Raw genomic sequence first — 25,811 nt, 5'->3', positions numbered from 1 at the left:
GTAGCTTCGCTAGATCATCTTTTTCTTTTCCCTTCCACACTATTTAACTATTAAAGAGGATTTATTTAGTTAGCTCTTTTCCTGGTAAGTATTTAATTTTCACCTGAATTGTATTGTTGGCTATTTTTAGTAAAGTTGATTTTGGGCACTGGAAGAGAGTTTAAAGTCTAGTCAGAGCAATCCTTCTGCTTTTGCCTATTTTAGAAAATATTTTGACATAAGCCAGTTTGTCATGATCAGAAATCCAAGAGCATGGTTACAATAACAAATCTGTGTATGTTCAAATATAGAAAATTGCAAGTTTCTTTTGGAGAAGGTGCTAGAAATGCAAGCGAAGGAGATGGTTATTAAAATCCTTCTCTTTGTATTTTTGCCTCGATAATTGTTTGCTGTGTTGATTTTTGGTTAGCCATCACATACCTAAAATAGCCATTTTTTCAGTCGTCTTGTTTGTCATAGCTGAATTTTGTCATAGGTGGGGGAAAAAATGTAACTTTGTTGCTACATTTTTTTTGAAAGGCAGGTATTTGGAGTAAAACACACCTGGAGTAAAAAGCACCATATGTTACAATCACACTGTTTAAAAAAGACACCAGCACCAGCAAAATTGATTGAAGGTTAAAACTGTACATCAGAGGCTATGGAAGGCAAGCACTGGCATTAAAGGGAATACAGCTTATGTGGTGAGTGTGAAGTGGGAAAGCAGTCCACTAAAATCTTGAAAGAAAGGAACACTAAATAGTCTTACTGTACACACAGAGGAGATGATCAATCGCCTGTTTTTAAGGCAGTATAAGAGACTTATTCTGTTACTGCATTTGGCCTCAATCCTGCCTTTGATGGTATGTGCGCAGTCTGTTCAAAAGCATGTGGGATACGTGCCAGGAGTGGAGCCTTCAACTACATTGAAATGGAAAATATCTTAAAAGGAATGAGGTGCCTTCAGGTTATCATGAAAATTTGCCTCTTCTACACCCTCCCTCCCAATGGGGTGGATACCTGGTGGCTGTAGGTACAGAGTGGGGGTCTGCATTCTTAGAAGTAGTGGTGGGAGTGCGTGGCTGCTCTGTTTCAAGGTGTCACTTCTCCTCTTTGCTTTGACTTGGTGTGCAGGGGTGACGAATCACGCTTCTTCCAACGCTTCCTAACTACCCAGCCTAAGCTGAACAGCAAAGTGAAAACTAGTAAGCCCAGGTGTAAGAGCTATCTTTACGGTCTAAAGCTATTTTTATAGTCATCTAATCCTTCCTATAGGATTAACACCTACACATTGAAAGGGAGGAGAGGAGAAAAAGGGCAGAGGATCTCCAAGTGTCTTGGCAGTGTTAGGTCCAGAGCAACAACACTCAGACCAGTGCTTATGGCTTTTAATCCCACCCTTCGAGGAATAGACTTTTGCTAAATATGAATTATGCATTTCATTTTATGCCAGAAAGCAGAACTGTTTAAAATATGAAATTTGTCTTCGGATGCTGACAGCATTGTTCTCCTGTGAGTAGTTTTCAAGCCTCCTTTGAAGCATAAATTTCTGGCAGGGCTATTTGTTTAAGAACCCTGTTATTTGTTTAAGAACCCTGTTGCTCAGTCTCATCTTTGAGGTTATTTTTATACTATTTGCTTATCATGAACACTTGTTTGTGGTTTTTTTTCCTTTCAAAGCTGTAGGTACATATATAATTTTTAACAGCTTTGAATAACTGAGAAAATTCATGCTGTTAAGAATGTGAGTTTGTTATTTTTAGTATTGATTATGACTATATGACTTCAGAAGTATTCATGAAAATACTGGGTGAAATTTTCACTATCGTTTTAATGCAGTTGTTAAACTGGAGTATAAAAATAATTTGGGAATCAGACTGATCTGAAGTGCACGGGGTTTTCAGGGTGATTTCCCGCAAAAGAACAAATACAATTTTAGACTTCATATTTAAACTTTGTACAGTATAATATTTAAGTATTTGTAAAATATTTAGCTTGACCAAATTGTCACATTTCATTTTTGAGCACTCAAAATGTGACAGGAACAAGGCATTAGTGGAAGAAATGTCTGCCTTTATATTGTGGCAGGTGTGAATGATGAATGTACCTTTTTCTTTTAGATTAATGTAAAAGAGTTATTTTCTCTCCTTATCAGCTGTTTACTAATGCACAAGCAAGTGTAATTAAAAACAAATAAACAAACAAACTTTTTTCTGATCCATTTGCAGCAGTTCTGAGGAGTAAAAAAAGGAAAACAGAATAGTCCATGCTGCCTCATGAAGCTATCTCTTACTTTGACCAAAACACTGATGGGACATACATTTTTCAGATGTTCCAAAGAAAGTGCTTATTTTATTTGGGTTTTTTTAACCTGGTATTACTGCTCAGTGATGTAAAAGCAAACAAATGAACAAAAACCTTTCTATTGAATATCTGTTCAATTGGGGATCTGAGATTAGTTGGCTAGACAGATAAAAAATGGTAAAATCACTATTGGATCCTAAACAGACACTTTATTATTGGTATATGGTTAGTGAAATAATTGCTAAATTAACTGGGGGGTGGGGGAATATGTCCAAACCCACTTCTTTTAAACTCCTGGATATCTTCCAGATATTGCAATGCACTTTCTTTTTTTTAAAAAATCTGTATTGCAGTCTGTGCCAAAGAATGGTCTGAACAAGTATGTAGAGGGAGATTTTTTTAGATGATTGGTGATGGCTAGAACATGAAAGAATTGTTGAACCTATTAAAATATTCACCACTGGAAGATCATAAGCAACGTACTGTTTTGGATTTTGGTGGGAGTAGGGGGAGGGTGAATTGAGTAGGACTGAAATAATTTGCAGACAGCAAAATATTGAATGCGCAATGTGTAAAGCAGGCTGCTTTGACTGGGTACCTTCATATTTTGCAGCTAAATGTGGTGATGCACATTATTCATAATTTAGAACTTAGTGGCCTGACGTTCCCTGAGAATGTAAAGTGACTTTTAAAACGTGATTTCACAGAGCTAAATGAAAGGCCAGTTCAAAATGCATTAAGCAATAAGGATGTGTAGCTGGAAATCAGTGAGCTGCTTTTCATTGCAATAAATTTATAATGTTACTTTGGTGTAACTAAATACCACCTCAAGAGAATAACAGTAGTTCCCTGCTGTCAGTATGGCTGGGATTCATCTCATCTAAAATGAACCCTGTAACACAGGTGTCTGGGTTCCTTGTCGTCACGAGTAAAAGAGTACAACTGTATTGCTAAGGAAAAGTTCATTGCGAGTGTGCTCAGATGGCTGTTTTGGGGTAGGAAGAATTGCACTCTGGCGCCGCAATATTTCTTCATTGATTATACAAGAATCTGGCTGTCAACAAAAACATCCCAGCTTCGGGGTGTTGCATGTGATCTTCCCCGAGTTGTATTCCACCAGTATACCGTACCCTTCTGTTTCCTTTTGCTCACTACCTTACAGTGTGGCATCTGTGGTAGCAAATGGTCTGGAGGTATAGTCTTGCCACCAGCCTTCATTGTGGCAGCTTCCATGTCAACGTCCCACTTGCATGCCTCCTCCTCTTTTGATCTTCACCTTTGGATCAGTTTTTTCCCTCCCTGGTGCAAGCTCTCATTCGATGATGCTCAAGGAGAGCAGGAGGTAGGTCTCCTGGCTCTCCTTTCCCACGTCCTCCACGTTTGACCACATTGATGACCTTCCCTCATCCCAGTGTATGAGGCTTTTGTGATGGTCATGTAATGCTCCTGTGCTTTCTCACTGTGGCAGGGAAAGGCCCTCCTGTAGCGAAGGCTGTAGTGCAGTTCCCTACGCTGCAACCTTACATACATGCGTAGCTATTTTGGGGGGCTCATGGGCCCCCATGGATCAGACCCGTGCCACTGTGGAGCAGGGAAAGCATCCAAGCTGTGGCTCGTGGGACATGGGTGCAGCCGCAGAGCCGTGGGGCAGGAGCTGATGAAGCTTGCCTTGTGCTCGCTGTCTGAGGCATGGCAGCAGGACCACACTTGGTGGTTGGAAAATGTCTTCCAAGTTCTGGAGAAATCTTGTGTTGTCCCATAAGCCTTGTAACCACGTTCAAGTCAGACACGACTGTTGGCTACAGATGATGTCATTGGTATGGTGCACTCATTCCTGAATGCTTCCTCTGTCAGCTCATGTTTGCTGTGATCTGAGTGACTGCTGGTCCATACCCAGCGGACTGAGATTTTAATTTACTGTGTTTAAATTTTTTAGTAGGGATGTCATGGAACTGCACTGAGTCAACATCTCTGTAAGACCGAAGAGTTCCTGCTTTTGTGGATGTTGTACTTCTCCTGGTCCTGCAAGACTGGAGTGTCATCAGGCTCTAAATCTCAGCAGATTTTATATGCACAGTGTTTCCCTTCAATAAACTGTCAGATTTTATTTTGAGGTAGACTGATCAAAGCTAAGATGAGTTTAGAATAATAATCTTATTTACAAATACTTGAGTAAGCAGCATTTCATGTTACCGAGGCACACTCTAGAGAAAATGCCAAGTGACATAAATACTACGAGACTGCCGTTCCATTGTCTAAATGTCTGTAAGAAAAAAAGTTTATGAAAACACTCAGCAGGTTTTAATCAGATGCTTTTATTCATGATCTGAGATCAGACAGGCTTGCTCTCCTCAGCTAACCTTGGACGGTGTGGCTCTCTTGCCTTTTTTCCTGTTAGTCAAAAATCTCCATGCTCCCAGAGACACCTTTTTTTCCCCAGGAGAAACAATGAAGTTTGGTCTTTGTCAGACAGGAGTCCATCAGGTACTTTAATAAGACATATACATACATATTCACAGGCATGTTTCCATTTTACTGGTTGTGCACGTGGAGGAAAGCAATATCCTCTGCCTCTTGCTGCGAGGGTGGCTGTTAAACATGTCCTTCTGCTCTCTAGTGGCCCCAGCCAAACTGAGGAGGCCTGAGATTAGTCTGGGAGCAGGAGCATTTGCCTGAAGTTTCTAAATAATTTCTAGGTGTATTTTTGGAGCAGTAAACTAATATCGTTATTACACTCCATCTAATGTCTCTTTAATATTATTCTGTTGCCTCCAAGAAAGTGCACTTACTGGGAAGCTCTTTCATTAAGAGACGATGTATGTTTGGATGTGCCTATGTACAGCGATAGATGGAGTGGAAAATGTGGGAAGCTTTCTGTTAGAACTGACATATGAGGCGCGATGGCCAGCACGGGCTGGGCGGTGGTCATTGGGGATGTTTTCAGTTTAATGAAGGTGGAGAACATGAAGTAAGTGTATTCAAATGTATTTGCACTTGAGATTTATTTTGGATGGCATTATGTCAGATCAAAAGTGCTCTGTCTAGAAAAATAGATGTCTTTTTTTTTCCTTGCCCTCTCTGTATCCTCTTATTTGGCATTTTGGTATGAATTACTTTAGTTACTGCAAGGTTGGTTATGATGAATGCTTAAAAAAAACAGTACTCCTACCTGCAATCGTTCTTGATCTGTTTTCTGACAGTATTCCTGAAGCTAATGTTTGCTACAGCTAACATTAACAAGCAGTTAATAAAATAATCTAAGTGAACATTGCTTCCTGGTGGCATAGGTCTGTTAGAGGCACTGGGAGTATGTTGGGTAAAAACCTGCTCAGCAAGTTCCGGGGGAGGTGAGCTTGGCTTTTCCCTTCCGACTTTCAAAACCAGCCAGCGTTGAAGGGTTCGGTCATCGTGTCCTGCATCACCAGGGTGACAGCACCGCTGTGGTGGCACATATATCCTGTGCCTTCCCTGGAAAAATGCCATCTTTTTAATTTCTCTGGTATAAGCCTCGCTACTGGGTATTTACTTTTCACAATTCATATTAGACAATGTTAGATAAATTGCCTTTGGAAAGATGCTTTGGGCTTAGGGTTGTGGCTGGAAACCAGGTATTGTCCTAGATGGAAAAAACCTGGGGATTTATTTTCTGGTATCCCAGTGAAACAGAGACAAAACTGCATAGTGACATATCTGGGAGGAGGTAGGATTGAGCAGCTGCCCTCTTGCAAGTAGCCTGTTGGTACAGACACTGCCTGGAGATGCCGGGACCTGGGCTCAGGCTCAGGTTTGAGCCAGGTCAGCCAGGCTGCCCGCTTCTAATGGTTTTTATTTTCTTTGCTCAGTTACTGCTCTTTTATTTTGCTCTAGTAATTATTTACTGGGCAGAAAGGGAAAGGGCCAATCTGTAGGTTGAGTGCAAGGGCACTTGTCCAGGGTGTGATGGGTCTCTTGTAATGGTGGAGTTTGTGCAGTTTAATGGGTTATTACTTGTTCTGAAGTGAGTGGAGATCTGTGTTTCAGGGCCTCTTGAGTTAAAATAGGTGCATTTGTGCAAGGAACAAAAATATTTTATTTCAGTGATTGGCTTTTTATACAGAAACAGTGTTTTTTGCTGAAGACTTGCTGGTGAGCTGTAATTTTCAGTATTTGCTGCAGGTGTGGATTTAACTGACGTGCTGATGAGAAGAGTCCTTACAATCAGCAAAGCGGCGGCTCTGGGAGCTAATATTGGGCTAGAACATCTGGTCTTTATAGAGGGAAGACTTTCAGTGTGTGGAAGGAAATGCTTGCTCTTGACTCCTCCAAATTACTCGACACCTCTGTTAGGGTAGCACAGACAGGCCTTGACCAGCCTCAGTGCCTCACAGCAGGAGGCTTGGGATAAGCCCATATGAAGTCAGAACCCAGGACTTGAGCCTGTTGTGTATCAAGCGGTGTCCAGCAAACCCTCAGACCCTTGTGTTGTGTATGACAGGTCTGTCAGTGAACATTTTGGTTTCAGTATTGTACACAGATATACATAGCACCACCTGACATGGCTTGAAGGGCTATGGGATGAAATAGCTATCTTGTGAAATTCGCAGTAGAAATTAGCCTTGGCAGACATAAGAAAGCTATATCCCAAGTCCCCCTCTTCTACCTCTTCTATTTCATGCTATTTTTCCCTCAGAAATAAAAAAGCACCAAAGATGGATTCTGAGCTGCCATCCAGGGATAGATGGATATTTTATGTAGCTTTAAAACTAGTGTAATTATTGTCAACTGCCCTGTGGGTATGGTTGGAATATCCACTGATTTTGTAAACTGTTTTGACAGTGTTGTTTGCTGGACAATTTCTTAGCATAATAATTTTAATGTCACTAATTAAAAGCATCTTTGTAACCCTAGACTTTGTTTTCTTCTTACAGCAAAGAGCTCCGGGGAAAGTTTTGCATGATGCTGTTTGCAACCACCTGAACCTTGTTGAAGGCGACTATTTTGGCCTTGAATTTCCAGATCATAAAAAGATGATGGTATGTAAAAGGATTAATTTTCAACTGGTTTTTATCTACATACACACTGTATTCTCTCCTTCTGCTCCTTACTTATAAGGTATATTTAATCCTCAATCTCCAAAAGAAAAAAGGGCTTTTTTAAAAAAATGTTCTTGCCTGCTGGAGTTGAAGAAATGTTTTCAAAACCTGATTACTCCTGTCAGATTTCATCTGTGTTGAACGTAACAGCCAATTCAGACACAAGTTGGAAAAGCATTTTATCTTTATCAGTCGCAGTAGAGAAACCGAAGGCTGGACTGTTGCAGAGTCTTAACTCTGATTTTACAGTCCTGCTTAATTTGGAGTGCAGAAATAATCTTTCTCTACAGACAGAGAAGTTGCAATGATTGTGACACAGTTCCATGAGAAACATCATGGGGCAAGCAAATGGATAGATAAAAGGCAATGAGGTTAATAAAAAGGAAAGCAAAACCAAAAACCCCAAATAAATTGATGAAAGTCCTGTCTGGGGAGCTGTGTGGCACAGGCAGGTGTCCTGGTCCTGACACTTTGGACTCAGAGAACAGCTGCCAGCAACTTTCAGGTATTGCGCTAATACTTCCAGGGTGCAAACAGTATCGTGTAGCAGAGAAAGTCAAAGGCTAATGACTTCTCAGCCTCTAATGACTTTCCTTCTGAAGTTTGTTTCACTTTAGACTTACTGTGTGACCTACTGGCATGTGTGCTAGTTATCTGGATTGTTTGGCCAGTACATTCTGGTGTATACTGGCTTTTTTGCCTGTTCAGTGAATTCTGCGCCAGTAGCCTGGCTGAGCTAAAGGAGATGACTTTGGGGAATTAGGAAAAAAAATCTGTTGTCATGCCTTAGTGTAGGCTTACATAGGCACTAAAGCTGAACACTAGTGGTCATAAAGTTTTAGGCTAACTATAATTAAAGAGGAAATTTTATTGATCTTTGAAAGTGATCTGCTTCGCAGCTTGCTCCTGGATTTACATGAAATACAGTTTACTAGAAAGTTTCGTCTTCTGCCAAATATCTTTGGCTAATGCTTAGGTAACTTGAGAGCTTAACATAACTCTTCAAAACAGTGCAACTGTACAGTACTATTACAACAGAGGGTCCATGTAGCCATGTTAATAATGACATACATACAAACATACATCAGGAATGTCAGTATGTAAAGCTGAAACAAATCCTAACATCTTGTGTATATACAGTTGCTTTTTAGTTTTCTAGAAAATAGAGAAGGTCATTTGATCGACCTTCTCGACTTCACAGGTCGTTAAGTTTCAAATAGATAACCCTCTGTGTTCTGCTCAGAGACCTGAAGTAAACTAACAGTTTTCAGTCTTGTGAAAACAAAATGGTTTATTTGCTTGAGGCAGAACACAGGAGAGTTTGAGGTGCTGCCAGTGCCTGAGGCCCTCGCAGTGGCAGGAATTGACTGGCTGGAAATATGTCCACATGATCACAGTGAGGGAGCCAGGGCTCTGATGAAGAGGAAGGTGGAGAAAACCCCCTAAGGCTATTGCCAGTTTGACCTGGATGAAAACGCCTCCATGCATCGAGCATGGTAACTCACCTGGCCCCTACTCCTGCAAAAGGAAATATTAGCCAAGTATCTGAGAGCGCCGGTCCATGTTCCTGCTGGTTGTTCCGATCTTTGCTTCTGAAAAAGGGAGAGATCCCCAAATCTTGCCCACATCTAGTCAGCTGTGGCCCAAGAATGGTGAGATTCAATGGAAGTAATGCCTTCGACCATCTAAAAGCAACTCACAGAAACTGAAGCAAGAGATTTGATTATGAATCGTTGTTTCAATGTGGAGCAGCACTCAGAGTAATGTTTACACTTAATTTTATATGATGCAGTTGAGGTGAATGTTCCTGTGGGATTTAAAACTTTCTGAGCTTCATAATGGCCATAAGGTAGAACTGAAGCATTGTGCAAATAAAAAAAAATTGCAGTTACTGGTGTGTCTGAGAAATAAAACACACGTGCATGTTTTACGTTCATATCATCTGAAGAGAATGAGTTGCTTTTCCAATGTAGAATGCAATGTAAAAGGAAAAATAAATATTTAGAGCGTACTTGTTTGGATGTAATCATATGTACGTGAAGTCATATATTCACAGTTCAGCTGTGTTTGTTTCAACGTGCAAGGCTCCAGACCTCATATCTGACATATTGACAGTTGTATGTCAAGATGCCTGGCAGCTGTATACATTCAAGCGTGCCGTGCTTGTAGCAGACAAGATCTGCATGGGAGATGAACGTGGAGGGTCTGAGGGCTGCACTTCCTGCTGGGACGAAGAGAAACAAAGCACTGTTGCCAAGCCTGGGGTTTCACAGAGTTTCATCACACTTGATGTCTGCCCCAGTTCTCCAGCTGCTGAAATCCAGTCACTATCATGGAATGCCAGACTTTGTTTAAAAAATAAATAATCTAGCCTTTGTAGTTCCAGAGAAAATTGAAAACATGAATCTTAATTGAATCCTCACATTATTTTTCATTTCCAGTTTATAAACCACTCTCAGATTGGCTGTGTTTAGATACAGTGTGGGAGTTGCATGATGCGTAAGTTTTGATTGCTTGGGTTTGGTGATAGTGGTGAGGTCTTCATTTTGCCCCACCTTTCTCCCTATGCATGTTCAATACACGCATTTCTAGTATGCAGCAGTCTGGTCAAGGATGTTGTAACTTGCTTGTAGGATGATTGTGAAAGTGGAGAAAGGAATGACGCACTTGTGTGCTCATGCTGTATCATAAACTCCCTCTGGAGGGAGAGAGAAGATTTTTGTTTTTCGTGTCAAGTAAAATACATTACTCCCATATTCTTGTAAGTTGGCTGTTTCATATTCAGGATTTTTTTTTTCCCCACTAAACTTGGCAAAGTCCCTGACCTTCATTGCAGATTATGTACATGCCAACTTTCTGAAACAAAACAGTTTTAAGTTACTGAAATGCCAAAAAGTGTCAGAACCAGTTTAACGTGTGATAAACACTGTGTTCCTGTTCTTGGATAACCAAGTTTCTTTAGCCATTCTGAAAAAAAAAAGACTTTCATAGGCTGAGAAACATAAAAAGAATTCCATTGAGAAACATTAGTGGGTGTGAAAGGGCAGGAATGTGAGGTCTTTGCGAGTTGGAAGCACTCACATTAGTAATGATGAAAATAGCAAACAGCGTTGGAGCAGTTATAGCAGCAATACAGGCCTGTTCCTGTCTGGCTTCTCAGGTGATTTTCTAAAATGGATATTTTGAGTATGTTTCAGTCTCTGCATAATCTAAAATTATTAAAGGTCGAAGATGTATTCTTTTCAATACATACTCTTTTTCTAGAGGAAGGCTCGCTTAATTTGTTTTTTAACGGCTTTAACCTTTGTGACGGTTGTAGGATGTTCCTCCACAAATTCCAGATGTCTCCAAGGAAGGCTCCGTGCAATTTAGTGAGATACCAAAATACAGATCTTGGACATAGTTAGTTACCAGCTGAGGACCGTGAGCTGTTGCACCTCTCCAGGCCCTGCAAGTCATTTGGCTTTTACCTTCTGCGTGATTCTCTCTCAGCTTCCCATAATATTTTGCCCAGGCCTTTCTGACTGAGACTGCAAAATGGGGGTTTAGGCTCTGAAAACTATATTTCCACCCACTGCTTCTCTTTTGAAAGCTGAAGGAAAGACCCACACACCGTCCTGAAAAATGGATTGTTAAAAACCAGATGAAAGTAAACTATATGCAGAAGTTACACTGCCCCCAATTAAGAAATCCTAGGCCTGAGCTTCCCAGGTTTATAGAAAAGAGAAAATGTTACACAGCTATAAAGTAAAATTCCTCCCACCTGCGCTTTGTGCCGTGTCTGCCTCATGCCCTTGACCTGAGAGGACATTCCTTGCCCAGGTGGTGGTGGTGAGACTCCTTCATCTCCATGGGGCCGAGCCAGGGAGCTCCACATTTATGCCCAGGCCTCACGGTGGGACTCCTGTTGGGTCCCCAAAACTAGGACGTTGCCACCTTCTCGTTTCTCCGTTTGCCGAGCATTCCCAGCTCAAAGGCAAGCACCAGCCCCTTTCAGTTGCCTTTCTCAAGATTAATTCAGGTGAAGACCACAATGACAGTGTAGGACTGTCTTTTTCTGAACTCCTTGTTTCAGTTGTTCTTTCCACAAAATGAATGGTTCCTGACCAAACGTGCCATGATTGTTGGTATCTGAGACAAGTGAGGGGAAGATCCCCTTGCTATTTCCCAGCTCTCTGAATCTGTACTGCTTCAAAAGCTGTGCCACGGTGACAGCCCATTAACTGTGCTGTTTCCTGAGCATCTTCCAGTTTTGGGGAGAAAATCCACTACATATAATTAGGGAGAGCATGATGACCACACTGCGGGGGGGGGGAAGTAAATGAAAATCTAAGTAGTGCAATGAAAAATGCTCCTTTGCGAGCAGTAGTTTGTTCAGAGATGGTAACACCACCTTCTTTTGTTTTCAGGTGTGGCTTGATCTTTTGAAACCTGTTATGAAACAGATCAGAAGTAAGTACTTCCTTGCTGTCATTTATCTTGTCAATCTGAGAGTACTTCAAGAAATGAGGAGACTGTCAATTGGGATCTGTATCTTCTCAACTTTCTTCACTGAATTTTGTTTGGATTATTTTTTATTTCTGTTCTGTCCTTAAAAGATGAACTGTGCATGCTGTGAAATAATGTCACATGAACATACGAAGGGGCTGACCCAGAAGGAGACAGAGGTTTAGTCAATCACTAGAAGAGGCAGTGGTGGCAATGGAGGAAACAGTTTTGTAGAGAAAAAAGCATGCAGTAAAAGAAGGATTAAAGGAAGCATGCATTGCCAAAAGGTAACAGTAATCAGGATAAAAGAAAAAAACAGGAAGACATTATTGGTGGGAAGAAGCTAGCAAATATGTTACAGCTTTGTGACGTTGCTGCAGAGCTTGGAACTGTCTGAGACCAAGAGAAGGAAACCGTTGGGTTAGGGGCATCAGAGAAAGTTATGGTGGGTGGCAGGAGCCAAAAGGAATTTGTAAATAGCCATCAGCTCTGGGAAGAGTAGAAGTGAACAGGAAAGGGTTTGGTGATTTTGTTTCTCTGTCAAATATCAGCAAAGTTCTTAATTTATTGCGCTTTGCCATTGAGATTAAGTTTTCCTAGGTGCCTCTCTGGTCATATCAGTCTGAGTGTACGCTCTGGCACCTCTCCGTCTCACGAGAGAGAGATGCATTGCTCCTTTTGTCATTGGTCGTACTTCCAAGAGTCAGAACAAATGTGCTGCTGTTAAAACAGAAATAGTAATTTGCTAGTGGACTTGAAAAATAGAGTGTATTTTAGCTCCTTCCTGTTCTGAAGCAAGGAAAATAGACACACATATTTTATTGGATCAACTGATGTAATTACTAAAAACAGACTTGGTTTTGGCAGAGTATCCCTCCACCAAGTTACTGTTCGCTTTTATTTTGAGTAAATTTTATTGTGCAATCTCTAAATAACCTGAATACTAACAAAGGACGGGAGGGTAGCATGTATGTATGCGCTGCAGGTTCCATGAATCACCCCTCGTACATCATTCTGCATAATAAAATTTGGCCAGCGTGATACTGATGTTCACTAAATTCCTTTGACGTTTCCCCTAGGACCAAAGCACGTTGTTGTAAAATTTGTGGTAAAATTCTTCCCACCTGACCACGCTCAGCTGCAGGAGGAACTGACAAGGTTAGTAGCTGCATGACTATTTTTTTTTCACTAAATCTCTGGTGGACAGAGGGGAGAACATGGAATCTGAGATGACTGAGTGAGGATCCATGGCTGCCTCTTAGAATTAGCTTGATGTTATTAGCCCCAACCTTGAATGCACCTGAAAAATAGGCTCTAAGATTCTGTTGCAGTCTGTGCTGAGAGGTTCTGCAAAGTGCAGGAGTCCTTTGCCTCCTTGGATTTGGGGCCCTGGGAGAGCTTTGCTTACCCCAAGAGAAGGCAGTTTGGCAACAGAGTTCTCCAAGCCCCTTAGGCAGTGGTGTTGAAAGGGACCTGACTAAGGCACGTGTTGGTGCCCTGGGGCGCTCCTCTGCTGAGGGACACGTGCGACTCTGCACCCGCGTTTGGGAGAGAGTTGTTTTGCATGAACTGCCAAGTTGCAGCAGCATTGGATCCTATTCCTATAGCCAACGCAAATGCCAAAGGTTTGCACAGGTGGAACTGTGACCTTGGAGGTGGAGAAGTGGAAAGGAGAGGGAATAAAATGAAAAGTAAGAGGAAGGTAGAGAAAGATACACACGTATGCAGAAGGAGTACCTTAAAGGTGTGTTTATTTTCAGTGCATTTGAAAAACTTCATTTAAGCTCTGAATTTCACACTGCACTGGCGTAAAGAGTCATATTTCTCTGTGAGTAAATATGTATATGAGGGACCTGTTAAGGTTCTTCCTCATTAGCAGGTCTTTCCTTTATGGTCAGAAACATTGTTTTGTTGCAGTATTTCTTCACTGAAACTTTTCAACTCTTTTTCTGATCTACAATACTGTTATTTTTTAATTCCATTTTTCCATTCTGATTCAGTATTTTCATTTTTAGTTTTTATTTTCAATCTTCCCACAAGATGAAGTCCTCTTTTACAAAGATCTCTTGTGCCCTTATGACCTGCTTTATAAAGAACAAGTCCACCTGTTCTGTGTTTGTCTCTGTCTTGTTTTATTTTGGTAATAGAGCAATGGAATGAAAAAAAAGAAATTGTTAATATCTCTTGCTGGCCTGGACAGAGAAAAGTAGAGAAGTGGGGTAGGAAGAAGGAATATTTACTTGACAGACTGAGTAAAAACAATGAAGGGATAAATGAAAACTCACAACGTGATGTTACTAATGAAACATTTCTGTTTCTGAATAGATACTCTGCATATCAGTTGCTTAGTATGTGAACTGTAAATGGATGTTTGGTGATCTCTTTTTGCACCTGGAGACATGTCTCTGAATCTTAGTGACTTTTTTGGTTAGATTTTAAATGTGTATGCTAGAGAACTTCAATATATATACACAGCGGTGTGTAGGATGTGGAAAGCATATCCACAGGGAACAGCTTCATCACTTGAAGAAGCAGAGAATACAATACTTTTGTGCTATATTCTTCTACTAGGGTGATTTTTGTATGGGTAGGCAGATGTCTGCAGCTTTCAAAAGGACATTATTTAGATCTCCTGCGTTATTTCATGTACTCTGTATATTTCCATACTCCTCAAATCAGCTTGTCCTTTTCATGTAATTTACCTACATCTCCTCATTCAGAAACTCACTGTTCAAATGCGAGCTTTTCACTGAACCTATTAAAATCTAGTCTTATTAAAAACTATTGAGATCCTAGTATGTGTTCCCCAGAGGAGCTGCAGTCTTTGGAAGGCTTGTTAAGGTGACTAACCAGTTCAGGTTTTATACCAACTGCAGGAGAAATGCTTACTGCTACGTCATTTTTTTCTAAGGAAGAATTTGATGCTGAGTAAAACTAAGCAATTTCAATTCCTGTTGAAACTAGAAGAACTTTAAATGTTGAAGTAATGTTGTGGACCTGTGATGTCTCTGCACTTAAACTGTTTACGCAGAGTTGCCCTACATGGCTGAGATGGTTTGGAAGCGAATATGTTAAAAATGGCTGGTGCGCAGGCGGTGCAGGTAATGGGGCCACAAAAGTATCAGAGCTAGCTAGAGCTAGCTAGTTCGATCGAGATCTTGCTCCTCATTTCCAGGTGAGTGCTAAGGTGGAGGTTTAGAATTCTCCTTGTGTTCTGCAAGAACTAACTGATAACTCTAAATCACTGGTTCATCTGGCATTTCTTCATTGTTACAAGTAGCTCCATTATCTAGTGCCACTTGCTGTGCGGTTGCTGAGCACTTAATAGCTGTCACATTTGCTTCCACTGTCATATCGCTTCCAGATCTCATTGCTCTGGTTCAAAGAGAGGGAGGGAGGGAGAAAAAGAGGGATATCTTGGTTCTGCAAAGCAGCCACCATGTAAGACTCTAATGGCTGTAAATACAGTATCTGTCATGTTTTATTTAGCTTCTAAACTTAGGAAATTCAGATCACTTCTGTAGATTCCAAAAAGGGAAAGGAACATGTAGCCAAAACCAGAGTTGGCATTGAAATACTTTCCCCTCTTTCCTCATGCTTTGTGTAACTCTTTGTTCACTTTTGTTTTGCAGGTACCTATTTGCATTGCAAGTGAAGCAGGACCTGGCACAGGGAAGGCTAACGTGTAATGATACCAGCACTGCCCTCTTAATCTCACACATAGTACAGTGTAAGTTCCCTTTTTCTTCTTTCCAGGAGGCTAAACAGGATGATTGGTTGGACATTGTTTGCTGGGTTACCTGTTAGTAGCTGCTGTAGGGACAGGTTTAAGCCATATGGACAATTTATTGTATTTCTGTATAATGGCATTCAAATACAGGTAATTTACTTTTTCAAATAACAGAGTTTTATTTGCATTTTTAAAGCACTGCATTTGATAGTCTGCCTAGGATATTTTAAAAAGCAAACTTTGCAGGCAGCGGCAAACAGGTTGAATTCTTCTCCTGCATTCCTGTTTTATCATACTTTGTATCATGTCAGCAGAGCATTCAAATTCCTGGAGATCTGTATGCTGTCTAGAGAATGTAGTAAATAAACATGCTTAGAATGCCAGACTAAATCACAGTCCTAAGAGGAAACTGATAGGGAAGAAAAAAACAACAGATTTTAAGCTTCTTTTTTTTAAACTGCAAAGTATGCACAATAAGACTGTTCAGTAGAATCATATATTAACTTTGTTCATCACATCAAAGCTTCTTTTAGCTTCCAGATCACTTGAAAGGCAGCGTATGTTTTCCATTTTGAGACTTTATGGATACTCATCTTGAGAATGACATTAGGAAAACACACTTAATAGTGTGTATAATGGTCGTAATAGACCATTGTTTTGAATGATTGTTGTACAATTCAGTATTGTGTATTTCCACTGAAATGCTGTTGTATGGAAATTTCAGTCAACAAAGACATTCAGCAGCTCTGTAGTGATGAATAGATAAATCTCATGATCCTTTGTCATAGTCTGAGTGTTAGGGCAGTTTCTCATCAGTTGCTGTTGGAAAGGCAGGTATTGCATGGTTTTCTATTTGCCATGGTCATCACTGCCCAGTGTGACTGAATAGCAATAAGAAGCTGTACAACAGCCTCTGAAATTCTGTATTCCTCATACCATTTTAAAACTGAGTATTTTTGCAGCACAGACTTAAAAAAAGAAAATCCTTGGCTAGTGAGCTTTTTGTGTCTTTTAGTTTTTCCCGTTACGGTGTCCAGCACACCAACTGCAGTTCTTTCCTTGGTTAAGCTAGTTCTAACTTCCTTTCACCTCAGGAAAAAAGTCTTGATCGTTTGGGGGAAATTGAGTATTATTTGTTACACTGCATTCTAAGAGGGTGAGTTTTCCTACTAAATGTCTGTGCACCAAAGAAAAATGTTGGGGAGAGGACACCCTAACCTCATGTGGGTGTCTATTCACCCAGAGAGAGACCTAGGGAGGTCTCTGTTCATTTGAGGTATTGCTTCATGATCATCCTCTCTTGAGCTGTTATACTTTATATGCATTATTCTCCTTATGATTTCTACTGAGATCCTATTTCATGTCTTATCTCTTATTGATTACTCAATTAAGTTCTTCACTGAACCATCTACAGCTCTGGTGTCTGCTCACAGTGCACCTGCTAGCTTGTTTTCCTAAAGGAACAGCATAAGAGGATAAAATGCAGGATGTCCTTTCACCTTTACAAGCTGTCCCTTTCCCTTCTCCCCACAGTCAAACTCAAATTTAATTCAGTGTTTTTTCAAAATTCCTCCGTTAAACACCTGGCCATTCCCCCGACACACCTGTGCAGGCTGGCAAGAAGCATTCATTTCAAAGTGTGCAAAAATGGCAAATCACCATGATTGCTCTTACACTGCTGAGATGCATTATACTGTTGGATTAAATAATTTTCCTCAGTTGCTGGAAATGATCATGATGCATTTGAAATCTTTCTAGTTCTTTGTCCCCTTTACCTGTGAGCTAGAGGTGCTGAGTGATTCTGAACTGGGATTTTAGAAATCAAGTAGTACTCTCCTTATGGGGAAAGTAAGGTAAGATACTTCTGTACTGAAAAATTGAGTTTTTCCATCATGACAGGAAGAGAGGTGAGAGATTCATCATGCAGAAATGAGACAGTATTCACAGAATCTGAACTTCCATTTTGGGCAGAGGGATGCTGTGCCTCATGGTGCACCTGCAGTGCTGCTTCCCCTTGCCATCTCCTGACTGCAAGCTGGACCTTGTTTTTGCTGTTCATGATTTTTCCTCCTCTCCCTTTTTTGTGTAACAGTGTTTGCTAGAAACCTCTGCTAGAAGTTTGCGATGGGCTCATTTATTTATCCATCTTGTGTCTCATGAACATTTTTCTGTGAAAGTTTTCTCTGATAAGAGTCTATAGCTGCATCTTACCCACATGGCTGTCTTTTGTATTTATTTTCTCTCTAGCTTATTATGCAATAGCAAAAAAAAAATTACTTATTTGTCTGCAACAAAAATAAAACTCTACATCTGATAAGAGTAATGATATCAAAGTGGAAAGATTGAGAATGCAGGAGGTTAGGTACTGTATGACTTATCGATGCTGTGCCTACGAGCGGTTTCTATGGGGGATATCTGATTCCAGGAGGCCCTTCTATTATGTATACAAGCTTATGTCAATGTTATAGACTGTAATTTATATTAAATCATAATATGACAGCAAATAGGTTTCTGTTAAATTAGCATGTATATTACAGAATGAAATTTATATTTGAAACATTCTATTTAAAAATACCTTAAAAGCGTTGTGGAAAGTGTTAGAAGTGAGGGGACACTTTGATACTGCAAATGATGCAGTAAAGTGAGTGTGTGAAGTAAGAAGATGGACTGATTAAAGGAAAAGAGCTGAAATACAAAGCATTAGACATATCAGAAGTGCTAATGCAGACAGAGTACGGCGTGGTGTAATCCACTTGCAAGACAAGAAAAAAGGGAGCATCAGTGGAAATCAATCTTTGGCTAAAAGACACGAGAAGATTTTAAAGAAGAGTTATATGTGAGGCTGACTATTCAAGATATAACTCCCTCTCTTCCTAGCAGGAGTGGTACTAGAAAGGCATATAAGGTGGAAAAGGAGGGCTAAGGAGAGAAGGAAAAGCTGTTGAGTATGGGGTCAGAGAGAACAAATTCAGAAGTAACTTGAAAGCCAGGAGGACAATTTTGATAATGGATTTGCGGTTGACAAATGCAGAGAACATTATAGAAATCATGTAAAGGTGAAATAAGAGTCTTCTGTACTCTTGGCCCTGAAGAAAGCCCTACAGAAGGTGGTTTAACTCCATCCATGTACAAAGACGTACAGGGTATGAACTGCATTTTAAAGAATCAAGGCCCGTGTTATTTGAGGTGTTGCAAACCTAGGTGGGCTTATGGCTTCATTAAAGAAGAGAAACTTGCCTGTCATTTGACTTACGGTTGAAAACGGACCCTAAAGATTTGTGACTCTGGGGCGAGTAAAACTGGAGTGAGGGAGCTGCTTCTGAGATGGGGACAAGAGGGACATTTTCCAAAGGAGAATTCTCAAAGATTCTGTAGTATTTCTACTGTCTCAAGGAATGGTTCAGAGCAAATGGGATGAGGGAGAGGGTGGAAGTCAGATAGTCTCAGTTATCAACCCTTTTCTACCTCTGACCTCCAAAGTATAAAAAGTCATCGTGTGGCTGCAGGCAATTTGGGTTGAAAGGTTACTGCTCTGTCATTCATAGATGCTTTGGTCCTCATCTTCCTTGCCTACACAAGGTTATTGCTCCCCCTCTGCATTTGCAGGTACATCTGATCCCAGGCAAACTTTTGTCAGAAATCACCCGCAGTGTTTTAAACATCATCTGAAACCTTTGTTTTTTCTAAACTATCTTATTTTGGACAGAACTGGATTAAGGGATCATTTATATGGGTGGAACTGAGGTGAGGATGAGGCAAGGATCTGAGCTTGGGTCTGTGACATCCTAGGTCAATTGTGCAACAACGTGTCTGACCACAACCTGGATTTAATTTGAGGGCACTGCGTTGTAATTTCACTGACATTATTAAGGTAGCAGCCTTTGTTGTAGCGTTGTTGCTATTATTCCAGCAGGTTTGCAGGCAGAGGCTGCTACGCTGTTCAGTGAAAAAGCTAATAGCAAGATTTTCAGAGGCATTCCAAGAATAGTAGGCAACAAGATAGTAATCTGGGACCCACACATAGATTGTCTACCCCCCCCCAAAAAAAAAAAAAAAGGAAATCTCACTGAATGGGCTGCAGAATGGAAGGTGGGTGTGACATACTGTTGCACACACAGTATTGAATAACTGCAGCAGATGGGAGCAACTTTGAGGAGGAGGGAGACAGAATGTGTCTCAAACTGCTGCAAAATTAGAGGAAGACAAATGTTTCATAACCCCATGAGGTGAAATACATGCCTGCATTCAAACAAGCAAACAAACCCATCTCTTTTCAGATTTTACCCCGAAGATTACAGTGTGGGGCATGGGCCTGGGGAGGAGGCTTGTGCTTGGCTGCTCCAGGGAAAGGCACCTGAGCACCACCATGCCTGTGAGAGAGATGGATGAGTTCTGCTGAATTAGTGCAGTCGTCCCTGTCGCCTCTCCCCCTTATCCCGCACACAAGTCAAGGGAGCACTGTGATGGCTTCATTTGTTCAGTTGACATCCAACAGCTACTTACTTGGTTGTGGTGGCTGGGAGGAATCCTTGCGCTGCTTCTCACGTATCAGATACCAACACAGAGGAGAAGGGAGGAATGTGTGGAAGATAACATAGTGGGAATCTGAATCATAAAACCATGACACAGCTTGCAAGAAACTATGTTTGCTTCTCTGCCCTCTTCCCAGCTGTCTGCACCTTTTGGATTGCCCAAATAATTCAGATTTAATACAGTGTTTTAATAGACTTTTCTTAAAATTCTCCATAGCTGAGATTGGGGATTTTGATGAAACCATAGATCGTGAACACTTAGCGAAGAACAAGTATATACCTCAGCAAGAAGCACTAGAAGACAAAATCATGGAATTTCACCGTAGTCACATGTAAGACTTTTTTGTTCTTGTTATTTGCCTTCTTTTCCTTTAGAGTAGTTCTGACTGTAAATATATGCTAGATCATAAGTGCAAAAGAGATTTGGACCTCTGAGTTTCTCAAAGGTTATTTCTCAAAAAACGTTCAATGAATTTCCTGAAGGTTTCTCCTGCCTTTCTCCCATCATCATAACAAGATGTTTAAAGAGCAATTGATTTTGATATTCCTTCAAGCATGCCATTATTTTACAGTCTATTTCGTACAAAATGCTTCACTGCTGATTTTGTGCATGCAGGTACGATTGCAAATGATGACTGATCAGTCAGGCATTTCTGACAGCAGTCTTTTTGATTTCAAGGACATTGAATGTTGCTTTTTCACCTTTCCATGCTGTATTTAGAGATGGGTGAAGAAGGGGTTTAATGACAGTTTTAGGAAGAGCACAAAGTGCTTGCAGAATTAGGGATTTGGGGGAATAGGATTCAAGATGATGATGCAAATTGGTATCCTAAGGCCTGGAGAAAAGACTAGTAGTAAGAAGATGGTTAAAAGAATTACAAATAAGGCATAGAAAGGTATTTTTTTGCTGTCGAGAACATGTCAAGACTTGAACAATTTCATTTTGAGCTACATTGAATTAGATGTGAGTAGTAGGGAGTTCCATAGCAGTAGTAATCAGAACTTTTGCATAATTTCGTCATGATTAATTTAGTGCTTGTGGGTTCCCAACATTTATGTTGAAGTTTCCATGTCTTCTGTTTTACTTCATTTTGGTATTGCATTCACTTTCACAATGAACAACATCCTTACAAACTTCTGTTTATGATTTTTTTTTTTATAAGGAATATAGCATGTTTTTCCAATGGAAAATACAAAGAGAGGTAGTGAATTCTGTTAATGGTTCAACATCTAGCTGTATCAGGTGTCTCAGAATTGGAGTGATCAAAATTTCTAATAGACTGTAAAATCTGTGGATTCTTTGGTATTGGTTTAGACTAAGATAAAGTTATTGTTCTAGCTGATATAAATCTGGGGACATAGAAAAACCATACGGCTATTATACCTCTGACAGGTTTCAGTCTCTTTGATGAAATGCCTCTTTGTTCTCTGGAGGACCTGTTGATCTCTATTAAAAGGTGTGAAGAATTTGTGTGTCTTCTCTGTTTTCTTTCTCAAGGGGACAGACACCAGCAGAGTCTGACTTCCAGCTTTTGGAGATTGCCCGTCGGCTGGAGATGTATGGAATACGCTTGCATCCAGCCAAGGACAGGGAAGGGACAAAAATCAACCTGGCCGTTGCCAACACAGGCATTCTGGTGTTTCAGGTTAGAGCTGCTCAGGACATGACTTGGTACTTTATAAAGCAGAGAGATTTCTTACAGCGATAAGAATTCAGGACCTCAACCATGTCTAAAAGAATTTGGCTGGGAAAATTCAGGAACTTCCAATTTTTTTCTAACAATGACCTTAAACCTTTTATAGCTGCGTTAGGTCCTTCACTTCCAGGGACTCTTACCTTGTTTGCATGCACAGGGTAGAACTCTATCTGCAGCCACAATGTGCTGTTCAAGATGCAAACTGATCCACGCTCACAATTTGCAAGTTAGTCATGCTGACACCTCCTACATATAGGAGCAGGTAGGTCTTGTAGGCATAGTGCATAATAAATGGGTGTGAAGCAGGGACAAATAAAACAACAGACAACTGGAGTACATGGAGAAGGATGTAGGAAGTGAATGTAAGCTCTCCGTAGCATTACTTTGTCAGTTTCTACCATTTTATTGACCAGCCTTGGCCATTCTACCTTTGCTGAATCCATGAATCTTACTTGTTTCCCTAAAAGATCCAAAGTATTTTCCTTACATTTCTTTCCTATCCTACCCCAGTCAGCCTAGTAAATGTTCGTGAAGCATCATTAGTAAATTTATCAAATTCTTGTTCTGCAGTTCCCCTTAGGTAAATAAAAAATTGGGCTTTTATAGTTGTGAAGGTACAGATAGTCAGCTGGTGTAAACTGCTTTCACTTCAGATGAACTTATGTCTACTAGCATCCAAAATGCTACTTACCTCACTGTGTGTTAAAAACAGTAAGTAAACTGTTCTTTAAAATGTCCGTTTTTACAATTGTCGGAAAAGACTATTCATTTTAACTTTTTGACTTCAGTTAAAATACTGGTGTTTCCAACCTTATAAAGTACTCAGAGTCCTTTCATTAAGAAAAACAGCAGCAACAAAAAAACCCAGAAATGTCTGACCGAAATGCTCTGAGATCTAAATTTAAAAAAAAAAAAAAACAACCAAACCTGCTCAACTAAATGGGTTGCTAGTAAAACCCCAAAACTGAAGCATAGCTTGAAGCATGAGAGCACCAGGATGTTGTTAGAAATGCACATAACTCAAATAATTCTATGTTCAGGCCCTTCCCCTGCTCCCCCACAGTATTTTCATCAGCTGAATTAATGAATTGCAAAGCCTTATAAATTAAGACTGTCTTACAGCTGAAAGTATGTGTCCACACAAAACAGCACGGACCTCACCGAGTCCCAGCAGACAGCTGGGATCCTTCCGTAAAGATGTAGCTGCTGGTTGAAGGCCCAAGGCCTGATTTGTAAAGCTCTAAAACTCAGTCATCTCTTCTTGTCCTAGCGTGTTTGGGACTTTCAAAACAGGGTTTTTTTGAATTTTCAGAAGAACTTGGAAATTTTGCTGGATCAAGCTCCAAGACTGAATGCTGAAAAGGAAGTCAGGCTCTGACCTGCTGGAGGCTGCCCAGCAATTGGCATCTGGCAGTAGGCTTAGGGCTGCCTTCAAGCACTTCACAGGGCAAGAGCCTTAAGTTCATCTTTTTATTTTGGATATAACTGAGAGAAATTGAAATATGAAGACCTCATTAGAATGACCTCAAGGAAAATAAAGGTTCACTCACAAATGGCATAAGCAGTACTCAGACTTACTTTAAAGCCTGCCATTTATTTAGAAATCGGTGTCAGTGCTGCTGAATATTCTAAGGAAGATTAATTATGTGATTCTTAGACAGCAGGTTGACTTAGCAGAGATCATCATACTGTCATTACTCCTACATCCGTCTGGTGACGGCACCCAAATCAACGTGGGTTTCTGCATTTAGCAATCCTGTAGTAGCTCTCTGAAACTTCTGTGCTGTGCTGTAGGCATGTTTGTATTGAAGTCTTTACTGAACAAACTACTGTAATAAATATTTTAAAATAATACCTCCAATTCCTTCTAACACAGATTAAGAACAAGAATTCTGGGGAGTAGGGACTAATGAGGCAGTGGCTGGGAATTGTATTTTGAAGATAATTTCTCTCAGACTTCCTGTTTGCTTCTGGTTTTTGATTGCTTTTTTGGGGGACTTTTTGTCATTTTGTGACTCTTCAGAGACAAGTAATTTATTTAGGTTCCTTTTACTTCTGTTGCTCCCTATGAAAGGTCAAAATACTCACAGTATTTTGCACTTCCAATACAAAACTTTCAGTTGCTGGTTTTTTTCCCCCCAGTTAAGTGATATTTAAAGGGGTGTTTATTTTGCCCTGTAGACAGACAAAGAGGAAAGAAATCTACCCCATCAAAGTGAGGTGACCATGTTAGGTGTCTGGATTCCCTGCATTCTCCGTGGCTGGTAGAAAGAGAAGGAGGCACCTCTGGGAGGTCACTTAGTCCACTGAAAATCAGTCTCTGCACAGTGGAACAAGATAACATCATCTGGGCAAAAGCTGGGCCATCCTGTTTTGTGCAGTGATACTGGGTCGGATACTTTCACGTCAACTCAGTATACCTAGTCCTATAAATATGCAAGAGTTTAACCATAAGTACCTGCCTTCAGTCACAACACCAGATGCTTATGGTTTGCATTATCAGAGGATGAATGATAAGAAATATCATAATTTCAAGTTAAGTGAATAGATGATTAATTTATGACAAGCTTTCTTCAGTGGTTTAGATTTCTCCATTCAGATCTGGAATGCTTAAACTCTGCTGGCTTTGTTCTCTGCAGGGTCACACCAAGATCAATGCCTTCAACTGGGCTAAGGTTCGAAAGCTGAGCTTCAAGAGGAAACGTTTTCTTATCAAACTACGGCCTGATGTGAATGTAAGTCCTTGTCAGGAATTGATGAAGTTGACAAAAGGTTATTTGGTAAATTTCTACTCGCAGATCAAACATAAGTTTTTATCACCTCAAGAAGATTTTTTTTTTAATTAATTGCTTATGTTCACTGTTGGTATTGCACACATCAGCCTGGCATCTCAGGTGAGCAGTCCCAGCAAAGGAGATGTAAACTGAATGTCAGAGTCATCTTCTGGCTGCGACTCTGGTACTATATCATCAATTCTTAAGTTACAGCATAAACCACCTCTTCTCATTAATGTTAAGACCGCTGCTTTATCTCTCTCATACTTGTCAATGAAAGGAAGTTTGAGCAATAGCTCTGATACTGCCAGGCAGATCAGTGATGTCTCAAAGTGGGAAGGATAGGGCCTGTTAAGCCTGAAAGCAAATGAGTTGGGAGAAAGCTTTTTTTTGTAGCATAGCACCTGTTTCGTCAATGCATCTCTGTAATGTGTGTTGCTTGCTTGCTTACATTGCAAATGCTATCTCAATTTTCAGAGTTCGTTCCAGGACACCCTGGAATTCCTTATGGCAAGTCGAGATTTTTGCAAGTCTTTCTGGAAGATCTGTGTGGAGCATCATGCCTTTTTCAGGCTTTTTGAGGAACCTAAACCAAAGCCTAAACCTGTTCTTTTTTCTAGAGGTTCATCATTTAGATTCAGGTAAGACCTGCATTCTTCTTTCCACCTTTGTTACCTCCCCATTTCAAAATCACATCCATAATGATCTAGGATTAAAGGTATTATTTTCAGCTTCCCTTTTTTACATTGTAGTTTGCTCCTTTATATTTTCCATTGCATCTTCTCAGCCAGAACAGTGCAAAGAACACAGTAGGGAAAAAGCCTGCATTCATTTTGTAGTAGCTGTTGCAAAGTAGCTTTCTGGAGATAAGATATAAACTATATAGGTTCCAGCTGGTTTCACATAAGAAAATCCACCTGTGTCCTAAGCAGCACTACCTAGCAACTTTTTGGCACTCTTTGGATCCTCTGCTTCTAGGATGGGATCTTTCCTATGTATCAGAGTAGAGATTTGTATTTTCGTTGCATGTTCCTGTAGTAAACCCACCTCTATGCAGTTAAAAGCAATGGCTTGTCTTTATGCTGAGACCTTTATGCTTGCAAAGGGTTTGTGTGAGATGACCACTTATGCTAAGACCAAGTCTACCTGCGATATTTTTAGAGCTGTAGACAGGTGTCATGGTTTAACCTCAGTTGGCAACTGAGCACCACACAGCCGCTCGCTCACTCCCCCCC

General features: G+C 40.5%; 1 protein-coding gene across 1 annotated transcript in view; it reads left to right on the top strand.

Annotated features, from left to right (window-relative positions):
- Positions 1-25,811, top strand: part of FARP1 (FERM, ARH/RhoGEF and pleckstrin domain protein 1) — a 173,769-nt gene that overhangs the window by 94,427 nt on the left and 53,531 nt on the right. Inside the window, exons 2-9 of the mRNA XM_009288348.2 lie at positions 7,191-7,295; positions 11,765-11,807; positions 12,923-13,001; positions 15,476-15,573; positions 20,323-20,437; positions 21,604-21,751; positions 24,442-24,537; positions 25,054-25,217. Coding sequence (XP_009286623.1) covers positions 7,191-7,295; positions 11,765-11,807; positions 12,923-13,001; positions 15,476-15,573; positions 20,323-20,437; positions 21,604-21,751; positions 24,442-24,537; positions 25,054-25,217 — 848 coding nt within the window. The remainder of the gene's footprint in view (positions 1-7,190; positions 7,296-11,764; positions 11,808-12,922; positions 13,002-15,475; positions 15,574-20,322; positions 20,438-21,603; positions 21,752-24,441; positions 24,538-25,053; positions 25,218-25,811) is intronic.

This window comes from Aptenodytes forsteri, unplaced genomic scaffold, assembly GCF_000699145.1.
Source record: "Aptenodytes forsteri isolate BGI_AS27 unplaced genomic scaffold, ASM69914v1 Scaffold123, whole genome shotgun sequence".
In the NCBI taxonomy this organism is placed as follows: Eukaryota; Metazoa; Chordata; class Aves; order Sphenisciformes; family Spheniscidae; genus Aptenodytes; species Aptenodytes forsteri.
Note: the sequence above shows the minus strand (reverse complement) of the source record. Positions and strands in the feature narration are given on the sequence as shown.